Source organism: Armigeres subalbatus, chromosome 1, assembly GCF_024139115.2.
Source record: "Armigeres subalbatus isolate Guangzhou_Male chromosome 1, GZ_Asu_2, whole genome shotgun sequence".
Classification (NCBI taxonomy): domain Eukaryota; kingdom Metazoa; phylum Arthropoda; class Insecta; order Diptera; family Culicidae; genus Armigeres; species Armigeres subalbatus.
In genome coordinates, this window is record NC_085139.1 from 85,296,971 (window position 1) to 85,315,436 (window position 18,466).

The following is an 18,466-nucleotide window of genomic DNA, read 5'->3' on the forward strand; positions in this document are numbered from 1 at the left end:
CTGATTACAGGATTTTCTGGTTCTACACATTTTTGGCTAAAAAGTCACCCAGTCCAGAAACAAAGGCGCAGTTACAGCAGACGATCGATATTACTAAAAGATATTTTAGTTACTAGATAAAGATTGTCGCTGTCGTCGCTGTCCGGAACATCTTTTGCTGGCGAGAATAGGGGAACTAAATGTCAAAGAAGGAAAATCCATACGATTTGACAGGTATGTACCACACATGTTTCGGACAGCAGAACAAAGGGAACCGAAGCGACAATCTTTATCTAGTAACTAAAATATCTTTTATATTACTGCAATCCCGCATAGTTGAAAACGGTTTGCCCTATTGTTGTTACTAATAATATTTATTAAGGAGTATTGTTACTACTTGGATTATAATCGTTTTACAATGTTACTACACGTTGATCTAAAACTAGTATTGTACAGCATTTTAAATCTACTATACCGTTTGCAATAATTGTACACTTTATTATTCCTTCATAATTTCATATCGTTCATTCTTTTGAAACAATATTGCAATAAATTGTGAATGAAGTATAACTGGTATAGCCTCGAGTATTGCAATAATACAGCACGTGGTTATAAAATAATTATGTATCTTCTTAAGTTGTTGCGCTTCCACACATACTTTGAGAACCGTATCATTTCATGATAAATTCACAATAACCGTTGAAGTTGTGCATTAAGTATGCGTTTGGTTTTTGATGGACTGAAATGTTAATTTTCCGTGTTTGTTTATACAGGGTCTGTCTCATTTGGAGAATCGGGAGAATTAAACTTAAAAGTGACAGTTCGAAAATTACCCAAGTAACCGTGAGCATTATAATGCTGCTTTAATTCAGCTCTATAACTGCACGTAATGCTACGCGTTTAATGTCTATCAGCTTTGAGTGCATATATAATGCTACTATAATGCCGGAAAAGGCGAATTAGCATTCTATTATAGTGCAAAAATGAAAGCTCAATAACTGCATTAGCGATGCCAATATAAGGTTATGAAAGAAATGTCAGATCATTTTCGCCTTCTATTTCGGGCGAATTTTTCGCGCACTTTGAAGAGTTGTTGCTGGCTGAGACGAGACCTGCAAAGACGGCTTTCTTTTTCTTTGTTTTGACACTTGTTCTTCTTTTCATCACAGTTGATCATCGATTCTCAACTGTTTCCTTGAGTGTTTCACCTAAATCCCGGGTAGAATCTTCTGAGCACAATAAACGTGTTTGCAATTTACGAATTTGTAAACTTATTTTTATAAAGATTTTCCTATCGGAAATAAAACATGTATTTATAACTGTTCAATAATAATCTGTCCGGCTATTCTAGAATACTTTTCAAAGTGAAAAAGTACTCGTAAAAAAAATCATTCGGAATACTTTTCGAGGGATACCAATACTTTCACACAAAAAGGTGCTGGTTGCATCTGACAATTCGTGACAGCGCTTGCTGGTTGCAGATGAAGTTACATTTTTTCCTCTTTGCAAGTCCCGTCCCAGGTTGCTGGCAGCTGATCAGCTGCCATGATAAACAACTGACAAACGATTCGAATTAATGAAATATAAACAAAACAAAAGAATATTTTTATCCACCATTATTTAGTGGTACAGTCGCGATTCGCTGGTTGGGCCACGATCTCGGCCCAACTAACGAATTCGGTTTTTTAGTTGGGCCAACTGACAGCCATTTGAACACGTGTATTTCGACTTGAACATCACAAATGATGTCCACCCGCATAATTACAAACTGTACAAGGATATTTTCCCGTGCGGTCGACAACAGTATCCTTTACTGTTGACAACTGTAAATGAACAATCTCATATAAAGTTTTAACAGTTTGTGGTACGGTTATTTGACAAATAACAATATGTTGAATGGGTTGTTAAGTTATGTCACCATAAAAAATCGACTGTTTTCGCGTGCAAAATTTTCGCTCAACAGTATGATAAAATGTTGACATATAATGCAGGAAATAAAGAACATTTTGGAGACAGCATGTTATATGTTGACATTTAGTGATGTTGTCGAGCAGTTATGGTTTAATCGATCGAAAAGTATTCGATAACCGCAACGTAAACTGTGAAGCTATATCTTACATCGTAATAATGATTCTGACCATATAACATGCTGTTTTTTATTATGCGGGCAGTGACGCCCAATCCCGTTTTCCGTGTTTACATTGAATTTTGACGTACGGTTGCTTTTTAGTTGGGCCATGACCCAACCAGCGGAGGCCCAACTAAAAAGTGACCCAAGTATTAAAATCCCAACCAGCGAATATTCCGACTGTATTTCAAGTATAGTTAATTTTATTTATAAGTTATTTATAGTATAGGATTTTGTTTTTTACAATTTTTTTCTTTGTTGGTTGAATAACGTCCTCATGTGGGTCTCGAAGCTGGAAGCATGACAGAGCAATCCCAAAGTTGTCCTCCCTTGCTCTTTCGGCCGCGGATGCTATGTTATATTATGCTGCCGAAAGGCTTATTTAAACCATCGTTTCTATATTAATTGGTTCTTCTAATATCAAATTATATCAAAAGGGAGTAGTGTTGGTGACGAATTCATCCGAGAAAGTTCTCACCACTACATACAAAAATCCACGTGGATGTTCTGTCAAAATATTCGGCACTGCTATTTATACGTTTATAATGCCAATGTGATGCTAATTTAATGTTAACAAAAATTTGGCTTTGTAGCATTAACGATGCAGATATAATGGTAAATGAAGGCTTTAAAACATTTGCAGGGCTGTTATGATGCTTCGTAGCATCTTAAATGCTGATTCGAGGCCTAAAACTAATGCTTACGGTTACTTGGGTAGCGAATAACCCAATCATAAGAATGGCTGGTGCTACCCAGCAATTCCAATAAGACATCGATGCAAAATGATTCGATATCTGTCAAAAATAATCTTGCTCTGCGAGCAGGGTTATTCGATAATTATTGAAATGTCACTTTTAATTTTAATTTCAGTTTAATTTTCCGATTGAGACAGATCCACAGTATACCCCCGCTGATCCGACAAATGTATGGCCGGACTATCGGGGTTTCTCTCGTTAATCCGACTGTCAAATCCATACAAATGAACCAAAACAAAATCACAGCACAAATTTGAAAACTGACAGCATAATGTGTTTAAATGGGTGTTGAAACTTTTTAATCCGGAAAATTCCGAATTAGCGAGATCCGGACTAACGAGTCGTCGGACTAGCGAGGTCCGGATAAGCGGGGCATACTGTCTAATGTTTTCTTCCACTGTGCGATAGATCCGATAAAGGTAAAACCTAAAGACACTACAGTATACCCCCGCTGATCCGACAAATGTATGGCCGGACTACCGGGGTTTCTCTCGTTAATCCGACTGTCAAATCCATACAAATGAATCAAAACAAAATCACAGCACAAATTTGAAAACTGACAGCATAATGTGTTTAAATGGGTGTTGATACTTTCTAATCCGGAAAATTCCGAATTAGCGAGATCCGGACTAACGATTAGTCGGATTAGCGAGGTCCGGATAAGCGGGGGGATACTGTATAAACAAAGACGGGAAATGTTCCAATTGGAATTCCAAATTTACTGTCAGATTCTATCGCTTGGTGCCAGCGATTCTGTTGCCGCTGGTATGGAAGCGTAAATAGAACATTGCCTGCAGCGATCCAACGATAGAATCGCGGCGACTAGTTGTCGCCGTCTCGGCGAAGAAATCGCTTAGGTCTGGGGGGCCTTAAACCAGCACGAATAAATATGTTTGTATTATTATTTGAATATGTTTTGATGAATTTAGGTAAAAAAGTGTTCGTAGGTGATTGAAAATCAATAAAACATGTTTATAGTTAATTGTGGCTTTTTATTGGGTGGTTGTGCACGACACAAATCAAATATTTTTGAATTATGAAATTCGTATAGACCAATGTGGAAAGTATATCCAGCATCAGCAGTGTTGCACACGCAGAGTTGCCTGGTGGTTTATTTGTTCATAGATCAGACTTCCCGTCTTTGTATATAGTGTCTTTAGTAAAACCCAATGGTTAAGAAATACAAAGGTTAAGAAGGATGTCTCATGTTTGCTTAATAATCTACTATTCAAACTCAATTCGACCACCTTTTTAGAGCATCACATCATAGTCGAACAGAGAATTTTAAAAATCATTACTTCAGCACATTGATAAACTTCCCCAATGTGCTGAAATGTAATAAAACTAAAACGTTAGTTCGACCTCAAATAAAAGTGGTAAACAAATAAATAGGCCAAGCCAAATATAATTTGAATCAAATGCTGAAATAAATTCTGTCTAGTGAATTATTCAGCATACATTTTATTCAGCTATGAAGATTACAAATAAACAATAATTCAACTTAGATGCTTATTTGTAGCTTGTCGTTGTTTGTTGGGGAGCTCCCATGTTCCATTTCGACGATGAGCCTCCATTTCTTCATTCATCGCCGACCGCCATTCCCGAATCTTGAAGTCGACTGGTTTCTCAATAACACAAACTGCAACTCCGGCAGAATGTAGTTGGAATTCTTGCAAATGTCGAGGAGTAACGCCTTGGTTCTGTCTGCTCGATCGCCTCACATTTAGTTGTTGCTCGTCATCAGCAGCACGCGAATCATAGAGCTCGTCCGAATCTGATTCGCCACCAATGGCTCCTTCTTCCTCTTTCTCGTAATCTTCATCTACCTTGAACGGAATCAACTCGATCTCTACTTCTTCTTCTTTGCGTTGATCAGCATTCGTATGAACATCCTTCATCGAGAGCTCAACGGAGGATGTGCTGTTGACTACCTCAATAAAGCGCGAGTTACAACCGTAACCAACCGGACTTGGCCGAATTCCATCGGTCGTCAACGTAAGCGAAAGCTACTTGGGCATGGAGCGGCAACGAGCATCATCAGCAGTTATCGAATACGATCGATTGGGACTTTGATCGTGTGGTGCTGAGAAAGCATTCTTGGTCACGTAGGTTGAACTGTAATTAAGTCAGAGCAGGGAAAATAAAGTTAGTCTTAGTCTAGCAGTAAACTCGAGTGTATCTTTTTTAAAAAGAACTTTCCGTCCCGGAATCTTTAACTGGCGCCCGAATAGGGACCTCGCGACGGTAACTGTATAATTCGGAGTGAAAATCCAAGTGAATTCTACAGAAATATAAAAGTGATAGAAAAAAATCATCAAATCGGTAGCAATAGCCGTGTAGAATTTAGGTGAACTGAAGTGCAAACCACTGTGAAAATCTTTTAAAGAAGCTGAAAATATTCAGTGAAAAACGGTAGCAAGAGCCGTACAGTGTTTGTGAACTCAGAAGAACTGAAGTGGTTCTAATGGTTCTAAAAAATCCCGTTACTTTACGATGGAATTTACGAATTGATTATTTTTACGGATGTTCCGGATCTTCCAGAGGACCACCCAGTGGACACAATGGTCCGTATGTAGGACGAAGCCTTGGGCGAAGCATCAATTACTCATACTCAGGGTTCGGCAGGAAATAATTTAAAAAAAATCCCGTGGCTGTTGTCGTGACCCGACCGAGATTTCTAGTCTCGACCGTTCGTCGCAACAATACTCAGCAAACTGATTGTCATTTCGCTCTCACACGATCAACCCGACAAGTTTCTTGCTGGATGGAAACAAAATATCTTACAATCTTAGGTCGCTCGCTACACGTTTAAACAAAATATACTACAAATGAGTATAATTTAATTGGATAAGAACTAAATGCAAATAAGACATTGAAGTAAAGTGAATATTGTTTCCGACACTTTATAGACCAGATCTTGTCTACTACATTCTTCTCCTCTTCTACTCTACAGGAATGTTATGAGCGTATACTTCAAAATTTCATGAAAAGTTTATGCAAAATTATTTGAAACGTAACACAATGAAGCGGAAAAAGCTGTAGATCACCAAATTCAATTTTGGTCAAATCCAATTCAAATGCAATCCAAATCCAACTCAAATCAAACACTCAGTCCAAATCAAGTCGAAAACCAATTCAAATCCAATTCCGATCGAATCCAAATCCAATCCAATTTAAACTTCATCCAAATCCAGACCAAATTTAATAAAATGTGCAATCATATCTAAATCTAATCCAATCCCAATCTAAAAAAAAATCAATTTCTCGTTTAAATCTAATTTTATCTAATCTAAATTAATTCTTTATCCATTCCAAATTTAATTTGAATCCAAAACCAAATTAAATCCAATCCAAAATCAATCCAAATCCAGTCCGAAGCCAATCCATAACCAATGCAAAGCCAATCCAAATCCAATCCAACGTCAATCAACGTCAACGTCCAACCGAAGTCTCATCCCAATTCAATCCAAATCCAAATTCAAATTCAAATAAAAATAGTCCAAGAACAATTCAATTTCAATCCAAATCTAGCCATATCCAATGAAATAATTAAAATCTAGCCATAGCCAATGAAATATACTCCAAAATCTAATCCAATTTTAATCGAAATCTATTGCAAATCTAATGCAAATTTAATCTGAAACCATTAGAAATCCAATTCAAATCCAATCTTAATTCAATTACTCATTCATATACAATCTTTATTCCAATCCAAATTCAATCTGAATCAAAATCCAATCCAATTCTAATATAATCAGAATCCTATCCAAGTCCAATCCAAATTTAATCCAAATCAGGTCCGAATCAAATCCAATTAAAATATAGCCAAATCCAAATAAAAACTCATTCAAGTCTCTTAATCCAATCCAAATTTAATCTGAGTCCAATTCAGATACAATCCAAATTCAAATTCAAATACAATTCTAATCCAATCTAAATTTAGTCTGAATCTATGGCAAATCCAATTCAATCCAAATCCAATCTACATTCATTACAAATCGAATCCAAATTCAATTGTAGTGATAAACTTTGTCCTACTCAAAAATCACTTTAATAAAGAAACAAACAAAAAATCCAAATTCAACTCAAATCCAATCCACATTTAATCCAAATCCAATCCAAACCAAATGTAGTCAAATTAAATCACTCATTTAACTATAATCTTTATCTAATCCAAATTTTATCTGAATCCAATCCAATTCAAAGCCAATTTAATCCGAATCCAATCGAAATCCATTTCAAATCCAATCCAAATGTAATGCAAATCCAGTCCGAATCAATTCCAATCAAAACCTAGTCAATTCCAAAAAAATACTCATCCAGATCTAATCATAATCCAATCCAAATTTAATCCAATCCAGTTCAAATTCAATTTAATCAGAATCCATTCCAAATCCAATCCAAACTTAATCGAAATCCAGTTCGAATCAAATCCAATCCAAATTCAACTCAAATTTTGTCCAAATCGAATCCAATCCAAGTTCAATTTTAATTCAAATCCAATCTAAATCTAGCCAAATCCACTGAAAAACTCAATCATATTTTATTTAAATCCAATCTATATTTAATCGGAATCTATTGCAAATCCAATCCAATCCAAACCAAGTCTAATCTAAATTCAATACAAATCCTGTCCAAATCCAATCTAACACAATTCTTGTCTATTCAAATATTCTTTCGAATTTTATCTGAATCTATTGCAAATCCAATCTAAGTCCAATGAAAATCCAGTCCAAATACAATCCAAATATCAAATCAAATCCAGATCCAATGGAATTCTCATCCCAATTCAATACAAATCCAATACCAATACAGTTCAAGTCTAATGAACATCTCTAAATCCGATGTCAATTCCAAAAACGAGATTCAAATTGAAAATCCATCTTTAAATATTGATTTGCTAGAGTATATTTTCTAATTCAGTATTAAAGTTTAATCTTTTGTTAATGTTTTTTTTTCTTTCTGCAAATTTTTATCACCCGGCCTACTCCACTGCCCTTCCGTCAGGGAGCCTACCGGGGACGCTAGCCATCTTTGTTTTTGTTTTCATTGTGCTCTCTTTTTTGCACTTTTCTGTCACCCGGCCTACTCCACTGCCCTTCCGTCAGGGAGCCTACCGGGGACGCTAGCCATCTTTAATTTTGTTTTCATTGTGCTCTCTTTTTTGCACTTTTATGTCACCCGGCCTACTCCACTGCCCTTCCGTAAGGGAGCCTACCGGGGACGCTAGCCATCTTTGTTTTTGTTTTCATTGTGCTCTCTTTTTTGCACTTTTATGTCACCCGGCCTACTCCCCTGCCCTTCCGTCAGGGAGCCTACCGGGGACGCTAGCATATTTCTTTTATTTGTCTCCATTTTACGCTTATATTTACCTGACTGTTTTCCTTATATCACTTCTTCCGGGGAGCACTAGCAAGACCAACAGATAAAAATCGTAATTCTACCGGCTGCGTCATTGTCGTGACCCGACCGAGATTTCTAGTCTCGACCGTTCGTCGCAACAATACTCAGCAAACTGATTGTCATTTCGCTCTCACACGATCAACCCGACAAGCAGGCTTGTAAAATGTCATCTGCATGTCATTTGACTAATTTGATCATAACTTTCTTCAGAAGCCAAATTTACTTCAAAATTTTAGATGTACGCATAACGCTTGAGTAGTGCTACATTTTTGTCCAAGGGTACATTGCTCTAAATATAACATCTGAGGCTAGAGAATGAAATCTCTCCAAAATGTCACGTGTCATTTGACATAATGTCATTTGAATGACATTTTGCCTCCCACGCCCCAGATTACATATTTACAGCAATGTCTTGTTAGACAAAGTTGTAGCCACATTTAAGCGCTATAATTTCGTTATACTTGATAGTTGATAGCTAACCACTGTAAAAAGTTCTGGGAAAATTATACAAACGAATGCAAATGACATTTTACAACACTGCCGACAAGTTTCTTGCTGGATGGAAACAAAATATCTTACAATCTTAGGTCGCTCGCTACACGTTTAAACAAAATATACTACAAATGAGTATAATTTAATTGGATAAGAACTAAATGCAAATAAGACATTGAAGTAAAGTGAATATTGTTTCCGACACTTTATAGACCTGATCTTATCTACTACAGCTGTAAGATGGAGTTTACGAATTGACTACAGTCGCGATTCGGTGGTTGGGCCACGACCTCGGCCCAACTAACGAATTCGGTTTTTTAGTTGGGTCAACTGACAGCCATTTGAACACGTGTATTTCGACTTGAACATCACAAATGATGTCCAGTGACGCCCAATCCCGTTTTCCGTGTTTACATTGAATTTTGACGTACGGTTGCTTTTTAGTTGGGCCATGGCCCAACCAGCGGAGGCCCAACTAAAAAGTGACCCAAGTATTAAGATCCCAACCAGCGAATCCCGACTGTATTTTGGATTCTTTCTAAAATTACGTTACGCATAATTTTGTTGTTTAGGACCCCCACCCACCCCCTCGTAACACTTTTTGTATGGAAGTTTTAATTTTTTTGTATAGTTCAAGACAAAATTTTCAAAACGACTTATCTGTTTTTGTGAACAAAATTTGTTAATATTCAAACGGTGATTTGACGAATCTGATAGCTCTCCCAAGCAAACCAACACCATCAATAGGTAGGTGAAGGTTTCCGCTACCTGTTGATGGTGTTGGTTTGCGTGGGAGAGCCATCAGATTCGTCAAATCATCGTTTGTTCCGATGATTTTCCAGGAATATATGTATTCTTCCACCCAGTGGACACAAAGGCCAGAAATGGGTCAAAGCATCAATTCCCTACTCGGGGTTTAGCAGAAAATGGTTCTAAAAACATCCCGTCGCTTTACGAGGGAAATTACGAATTGACCATTTTTGTGGATGTTCCGGATCTTCCAGGTGGCCACCCGGTGGCCTTTAAAACACTCACACCTCCAAAAATACATACATGTACTTGAGCACCCTTTGTCCCAGTGACATACGCAAAGATTTATATAATCAAACACTTGGACTGCGAAATGGTGAGTTGACATCTGGGAAGGAGCGACCTACACAGCTCTGGTCCTCACAAGTTCCAATCTCACGCTTCCACGGGTCTTCCGATGACAATCGACCGCCAGCAAAGGGTTTTGTACTTAGCTGGTAGTGCAGCCTGGGCACTGTTGTCATTCTGACATCAGCTATAGTGAGTGGGTGCGACCAAAGGGACCATCATCCCTAACCCCTAATCCCAAGGCGTTAAGCGACCCGTGCCGTGGGGATGCATGGCCAGGGGGGTGAAATAATAAGCTAGGCCTTTAACGGAGCCTGTGAGGTACCTGGGCACAACCTGTGAGGTGTAGGCGACAACCCCTTCAGAAGAGGTGGGTTGTTCAGGTCTCCGCCTAGGAGGCCAGAAGCAATAGTCGGCAGCTCGGGGCGCAGCGCCAGCGTGGGTCACTTAATCATCTCCCAGACTACGCCGGTAGAGGTTATAGACGGCCCATGGCTTGTGAAGGCGATGAACCGCAAACGCGATGGGCTTTCGGCCTTCGAGGTGGCGACGGAACAGCTAGACGCCATCATCGACTTTGCGTCATCGAAGCATAATATCAGTAAGGACCTTAAGAGGAGCTTGCTGAAACTTCGAAAGTCGATGTTGGACGCCAAGCTGGAGAGGGCGGTCCGGACGGCCAAGTGTAAACCCGTGAAATCCGAGTCGAGGTCTACCCAGACTGAGGCCCAAGGATTCGCGGACTCGGGCAAATTCGAATCGACCGAGGGCGTGCCAGCGAAGGCGGTGGTGCCAAAGTCTACCCAGACTGAGGCTCAAGTATTCGCGGGCACGGCGGGGGTCACTGCTCCAACTGAGCAGACACAAAAACGGGGGAGACAGTCTCCAGGGGATGAGCTCCCTGGGGGCCGCGGATGGTTACTACCCCGAACAAGGGTAGTGAGACTGGGAAGCTGAACCCCGGCCAGGTACCTCCCAAACCGGGGGAGGAAGGACCTGGAAAGGTCCGTCCACCCAGGAAAGACGGTGGTAAGGGGTTACGGCATGCTGAGAACTTTCAGCCGCCCCAGACCAGGGAAATAGAGGGGGATGACGCCTCCTGGACCCTGGTCAAGAACAAGAGGAAACCGAAGACGTCAAGAGCCGAAAAGAAGGCCCAGACGAACGAGGGTAGCGAGAAGTCTAGGGTAGGCGCCAACCGCTCCAGGGGCGATGCCCTAATCATCAAGACGGACGAGGCTAAGTACTCGGACGTCTTGAAGGCGATGAGGAGTAACGTCAAGCTCGGTGAACTCGGCACCGACGTACGTCAAATAAGACGTACCCGGATGGGCGAGATGATCCTCGAGCTGAAGTGGGGCGTCTCGCGAAAGGGCGCCGCCTACAAGAAGTTGGCGGAGGAAGTCCTAGGCGAGACGGTCAAGGTGAGGGTACTCACGACGGAGGTGAATCTAAGGGTTAAAGACCTGGACGAGATCACCGAAGTCGAAGAGCTCGTCACGGCACTGCGGCGACATTGTGAAGTGGAGACGCTCACCGCAGCCGTTCGGCTACGGAAAGGTCCAGCAGGGACACAGGTAGCATTGGTTCGGCTATCTGCAGCGGATGCCTCTAAGGTAGTCAAGTTAGGGAGCGTCAAGGTGGGATGGTCGGTGTGCCCTGTGGGCATATACGAGCAACCCGAAGTTTGCTTCAAGTGCCTGGAATCGGGGCACAAGCAATAGGACTGCAAAGGCCCTGACAGAAGCAATCTCTGTCGACGCTGCGGATTGGAGGGACATAAGACACAATGCTGCACGAACCCTCCCAATTGTTTGATTTGTTCCAGCAAAGCTGTGAACAGCAAGCACTCCATGGGGGGTTCGAAGTGCCCGGCGTTTAAGCGTGCTGCAAAATCACAGTGCAGGTAACGCAGCTGGCTTGCTCTGCCTCGCCCGAGTGTTTGTTGTGCGCAGGTTTAGAGGAAACGGCGGAACACGTGTTGTTCGTATGCCCACGTTTTCGCGCAATGCGTGACCACATGCTTGCCACATGTGGTCTGGACACTACCCCGGACAACCTAGTTCGGAGAATGTGTAAATATGAAGTTGGCTGGAACGCCGTTTTATAGGCTATCGTCCAAATCGTCTCGGAGCTACACAGAAGGTGACGCGTGGACTCAACGATGGCTAGTTCAGGCGCAAACAAGAGGTGGACCAAGGGTTCGGAGTCGGCTTCATGGGTCATACCGGTGGTCATGCTCTGTGGTCGAACTCGATCCTTTTATCGAACAAGTGGCCGCGCGAAGAACAACATGGCATCGTCGCTTTCGCAGCGTCGGTCAACCGGGCGGGTTCCGAGCCCGAGGACGGAAAGGGGTCCTCGTCAAGGCTGGGGTAGGCGTAGGCACCGCGTCGGCAAGTCCCTCTGTGTGATGGCGAACAGACCCTATCGCAGAGAGGTCAATTTGGGGTGCACGCGGCATCATCATTCTTGATACCAGTCGTGTAGAGGGAAGCAGGCCACCTTCCGAGGACATAGGGCGTGGTAAGGCCACCTGGAAAGCCGGAAATGCGCTGGCACGATACAATGGTGTTCTTCTAAAAAAGCGAGTCACGATGTTCGGTGCTGCAAGGACACGCAGCTATCCTCGAGGGTGCGTTGTGCACTGCCCCCCCCCCTTTGAAGCATTACTTTCTGGTTGTACCGAAGGGACTATGGGCTTGGCGGCAATGGAAACGGTTTAGCGGGTCGAGGATGTAGTCCTGTCTCCCTCTTTTGCTGTCGGAGGTGGTCCCTAACCCCGCACTTCCTGGACAACCCAGGATGTCTGTTGAGCAGATTCCCCCTCCATTGCTTAGGAAGAAAAAAAAAATAATCAAACACTCATATAAATATACAGGCTTACTGTTATATGTTTGGGTACCCGGGTACCCCGTCACCCGTTCAAGGGGTATAAATAGTTCTCGACCCCTAATAAGCGCTCTAATCGCAACCTAGACCTCAAAGTTTGCCCATCGCTTCGTCTCAACATTCTACGAGATGTCCGAAAGTTTCATTAGTATTTGAACTTACCTACAACAAGTTATTTAAGTTTCAATATCAGAATGGGTACCCGGGTACCCCGTCACTCACATAAGGTTTAAAGCTTAACTTGATACTCGTGTTCCTATATAAATCTCGATCCTTACTACAGTTATTAATAACGCAGCTTCATCAATCAAGCATTCCGAAAACCACTGCACTGCAGTGGTTGAACGACGAACAAATCACGCAGAAAACTTCTCCGGACCATTGAACGCGCAAAAAAAATACCGAAAAATCATCTCGATATGGTCCTCACTTTAGAAAGTGATTAAGCAGCACGCAACAGCTGTCGACAAATTATCAGAAAGGCATAAAATAAATCATGGACAGAGTTTCTCCACTTTATAACGAGAAGCAGGCTGCTACAGAGATCCGGAGGTGAATAAACAGTATGCAGGGCAAAAGACGGTACAAGGGAATGGCCATCAAGGAGCATTAATGAATAAAGCTTCCAGTGAATGATTAAATTTGTCATGATTAAATCATTCAACTATATGATTAAAGATTATGATTAATGATTTATTCATTTTTGACAATGATTAACGATTATGATCAATGAATAACACTTTTGAAGTATGATTAACGATTACCGATCGTGATTAAATATTGACACAATATGTGTATGATTAATGATTAAAGATAGATATGATTAATGGTTAATGATTATAAATAATCAAAAGAAATGATTTGCATAGGGATCAAGAATCAACTAACCTTTCTACCAAATTGGGTTATTAAAGGTATAAAAAATATATGATTATGATTAAAGATTAATGAATAATAGCGATGTATGCAATGATTAAAATTGATGATTGATGAAAAAACTCAAAACAATTGTGAACATGATTATTGAATAATGATTAAATGTAAAATTCGATGAATAACGATTAGTGATTAATGATTAAATCATATTTTTTGAATGATTATGATTAATGAATAATGATTAAATTACCCATTATTCATTAATCATGATTAAATTTATGATTAATCACTAATGCTCTGCATCAAGGTAAACGCCACAGCGACCAAAGATCCACAAGTAATCGCGGATATCATGACAGAATATTTCCCTCTTCCGGAGGGTCTGTCTGGATTTTTTTGGATCTCTTCCGGGGTTTCATATGAAAGCTTTTCAAGTTTTCTCAAGAGAACTCTTTTCCGGATTCCTCCGGATGTTCGTTCAACAATATCGCACAGAGATCCTTCAGAATGAATTTGTGAAAGCATTCCTGTAAGATTTTGTGAAGAAATTTCCGTAGGAAAGCTGATGGGAATTTTAGAAGAAATTTCTTCGATTGCAAGATAAAATCATCGATGGATATTCCTGGATGGGAGGAAATATGAATTATGAAAAAGGAAATATGAAATATGAAAAAAAAATAGAAAATTGATTTGAATAAGATCAGAAAGGGTATTTATCAAAGAATCAAACTGCCATTGAAATCCAATGTTTTATTTTAAATTTTATTTGAATTATGTATAATTCTATCTCGTATAATAAATAGAGTCTAAAATGCTAAACTGATGAATGAATTTTATCGTAGATTTATTTTTATGTGATTTTCTTGATTTTTTTTCGATTATCTACACAAAGCCACAATATTTAGGAAATATGTTTATGATAATCTGAATTACAGAAGATGCACTATCCTAATTTTTGATTCAATCGAATGTGCTACTCGAACGAAACCAAACGAGAGCTTTTTTTAATTTGAAATGTTACTTTAGGGATAATAAAGTACGTCTTGTTCTTAGCCTATTTTTTCTCGTCTTACTATAAAAGAATTTTGATATGTTTCTCAATCCGAATAATGTGCAGATCAGTACAAATATGAATTGCCTTGTCATTTTTTTTTGCACTACAGTAGAAAAGCGACATTAAAAATATCTATGATTTTTATTCACTATGATCTAAGATACTTGAAAAATACACACAGCTTGGCGCTCGATTTAATCTTACTGTCTAGTACTTGCAATATGTTTTTCGTATTTTTGGATGGTGCAGACGTAGATCACATAAAGGCATGATTTGTTTCATATACGAGAGAGGAAATTCGGTCCATTTCAAGGCAAAATACTTGCACTAAGCTTGTTTTTTTTTATCATCTGTGTTAGCACATGAGTTAGCAATCACAATTATACTTAGCGAAGAGCTTATCCTAAAGCTAAATTTGTGTGTTATATTGCGTAATATAAAAGCGGATTCAGAGCATCAATCGAAAATCGAGTTTATATGTCGACAAGCCAGTAGTTGCTTAATTTCCGGAGTATCGTACAGCCGAAGACAGCGGTCAGCATTGGTATCAGCAGGGGCGAGGAAAAGATCGCAGCAATAGCGCCACTACAGTGGCGGTAGTCATGCTTATCCTCGACGTATCCAATCTCCTTATCACACAGGCACATCTTATAGTTGGTGTTGTTGTTATGCAGCATGTTACTGGTCATAAAGGTTTTACTGGTCACTAGCGTGGTAGTTTTGGTAATGTTCTTTATCGCGCAAATCATTCCAATGTCGCACTGCAGGGTGTCGGTGCAGAGGTGGTTAAGACCTGTAACAAAAAGGATACTATGAGTGTGCATGCCATATCAATCTGGTAGATCAAAACAAGGGAGAAACTTAGTGTACAATGTAAAGAGTGGTCGAAAAAAAGAACATTCATGCAAATCTCGTCAATTGGACCGGGAATCAAAGATTATCGGTGGGAGATGGCCCGAAAGGCCAAAAATATCTAGAACGCGAATTCAGAGAAGAGATTCCCATCGCAAGCACTTCACACTGCTATTTTTACTTCAATGTTGGCAACCGAGAAAAATGTGGAGTTGGCTTCAATATTAGAAAAAAACGAATTAATCGCGCCTTCGCGCCAACGAACGAGACGTGACTTAAATTATGCGTTTATTTGAAGCCTACGGAGAGTCACTCATTTTTTGAGATTTGTGCTAACGGAGAGTATCCGAAGAAAGTTGTAAGGATATGACATGCGACTAGACTTGATAGCATTAGACCACATGCTTCCTGCAGGTGCAATTCATTACTCGCTTCGAGCTTCACAGTCATTCTAGCAGGTACTATGTCCAAGGGCTTTTTTTTCAAGTTCGTTTATTTGTTAGCCTCAGGCGTGTATAACACTTTACGGAGCCATGGTTCTTTGTGATATATACAATCAATATATGTCCATGGGCAGATTAATCTACCTAGCGGCGATGATGCCTTTCCTGTGCATCATCCTAAATGTATTGAAAAAATCACATTAGAAAGGTCACCGCCAGTGTGGTTTTCAAACTGAAACTGTTTGAAAACCACACTGGTGGTGAACGTTTGATTATTTGCAAATCTGATGATGGCTGAAAAGCAGTAGGCCGAAACGTTATGCAAAATTATGCAAAGTGTGTGTTTAGTTTTCACCGAAAAATATCAACAAATTAACGATATAAAATAGAGACTAGGCCAGCTTGATATACTTGATATGGCGTCTGACCATTATTTTCTAATTGACGAGATCCAATTACGTATTGCTCAGACTCAGTATCAGAAGGAGAGACTCAGACAGCGATGCAACACACGCTGACTAGAAGATCCAGATGTGGAGAGAACCTGAGCAGCCTAATACGAGTGCCGTCAACGGTATTCGGCAAGGAAGTTAAACGCTGCTGCAGATGCGCGAGGGTGGACTCCCTGGCCAACGAAGGAAAGCCGGAAAAACTGGCAATATTACCCTCCTCTACGATATCTGATGACGCCTAAGCGGAGCAAGGATGAATTAACGGATACTGATGAAAGACGCGACAGTTACTCACCAACCCACAGTGCTGAAACGTTGTTGGTTCGAGCACGTAAAGCAACTCGTTCAAGTATCGAGGCTAGACCAATGACACCTATCATCATTTCAGCAAGAGCCGCCAAGGGTGCAACTCATCACTTGCGACCTCTCCGAAGCCCAGTAATAGCAGCAAAGGCGCGGCCACCTTCCGAGACGTGGGTAGGACAAAAAAAAATCGAATAAGAGAAATGACAAAGTTCGCATGTGTCACATGTTACACGTCGAAAATATATTTTATAGGTCAAAATAATATTTTGTTATGTTGAAACTACTCTACTGACATAAAAAAAACCTGAAATATAAACAAACGATTTATAACTTATTCAATATGGAAGAAATATTATTATAGACTGTCGCTTGCTAGTAACTAGCGAAGTTGTGCAAGTTTTAGCTATTACTGGGTTATCAAATCTATAAAATACTTTTAGGGAATTTCACGGACTTTCCGGAGATCCTCTTGGATTACAAAAGATTTTTCGAACATCCTCAGATAAGTTATAAAACTCTCTAAGGCTATTCAGGCAACATTACATTTTCAGAGTTTATAGAACATTTACAAGAAACAAGATCTTCGAGCATCTTAACAAACTTCTAGAAGTGGTTATGGTTTTCTGTAAATTTTGTAAAACATTTAATCATTATTACTAACTTTTAGAAATTTATATCTTCAAAAACATTGCTACGATCTACCAGGAAAGATCAATAATCTTTCAGGGTGTACAGTACTATTTAGATGTTTCAGTATTTTTTCTTTTTCAGAAATCTCAAGAATTATGTTACTCTGAATTTTAAACTTCTAACTTCTAAGACTTTATGAAAACGTAGGTATATTTATGATTCCAACAGATTTCAATCAACTATAATTGATATGAACCTTCCAGAATATGGTAGATCCTTGGAGCGTAGAGCAATTTACACTAGTCCTGATCAAACCATCTAAAAGTACAACCATCTATACCATCAACCTATAGGATGAATTAAGCTAAGCTATATATTTAATAAATTTACTTAGCCTCCTCCCTGAAATTTTCAACAATTTTAAAGAAAAGCAAAAACTATTAAAAACTTCAAGACTTCTTGGAAAATCTCAATACATCATTGAGCATTTTTGGAATAGGAAGAATACCCAGAAATCCTCACAGACTCTGAGGAGCCGTTTGGAAAAACTTTTTTTCTTTACAATTACGGCCGTACGGAGACCTTGAAACTTCCAAATCTCTGATTACCTTTGAATGATATTTTTTTGATCTAGAACAGTATTGAAAATTATAATATTAGATCCTATAGATATTTATATGGTATGTTCTTACCAAAATCATGGGTAGGACAATGCTTCGACTGTCCTACCCAGGTATTTTCATGCGTAGGACATGTCCTACTTGTCCCACCCACTCCCGGCGTCACTGAATAGCAGCTATCCGAAGCATGAAATCAAACAAGCCTTCCGAAGTCGATTGTATTTTAGCAGAGATGCTCGAAGCTGACCCTATGGTTTCTGTCCAACTTTTTCATCAACTATTCTGCAATATGTGAGACACCGCAACTTTTCCGTCCTTTTCCGGGCGTTTTAGTTAAAGGCCCGAAAACAAAGTCCCCTTTATCAAAAAAAATATTTGGAAGGCGTAGTAGCGAATATCTTCCTACACGTTTGATACCAAATAGGGGAACTGTTCCGTTTTCCATCTCACTGAACATATATTCATCTCACCGTAAAACAAAGAAAT

General features: G+C 39.8%; 1 protein-coding gene across 2 annotated transcripts in view; it reads right to left on the reverse strand.

Annotated features, from left to right (window-relative positions):
• Positions 1 to 14,364: 14,364 nt before the first annotated feature.
• Positions 14,365 to 18,466, reverse strand: part of LOC134227763 (uncharacterized) — a 70,732-nt gene continuing 66,630 nt past the window's right edge. For both annotated transcript variants that reach the window (XM_062709442.1, XM_062709450.1), the window contains one exon: positions 14,365 to 15,470. In XM_062709442.1, coding sequence (XP_062565426.1) covers positions 15,151 to 15,470 — 320 coding nt within the window. In that variant the 3' untranslated portion in view covers positions 14,365 to 15,150. The remainder of the gene's footprint in view (positions 15,471 to 18,466) is intronic.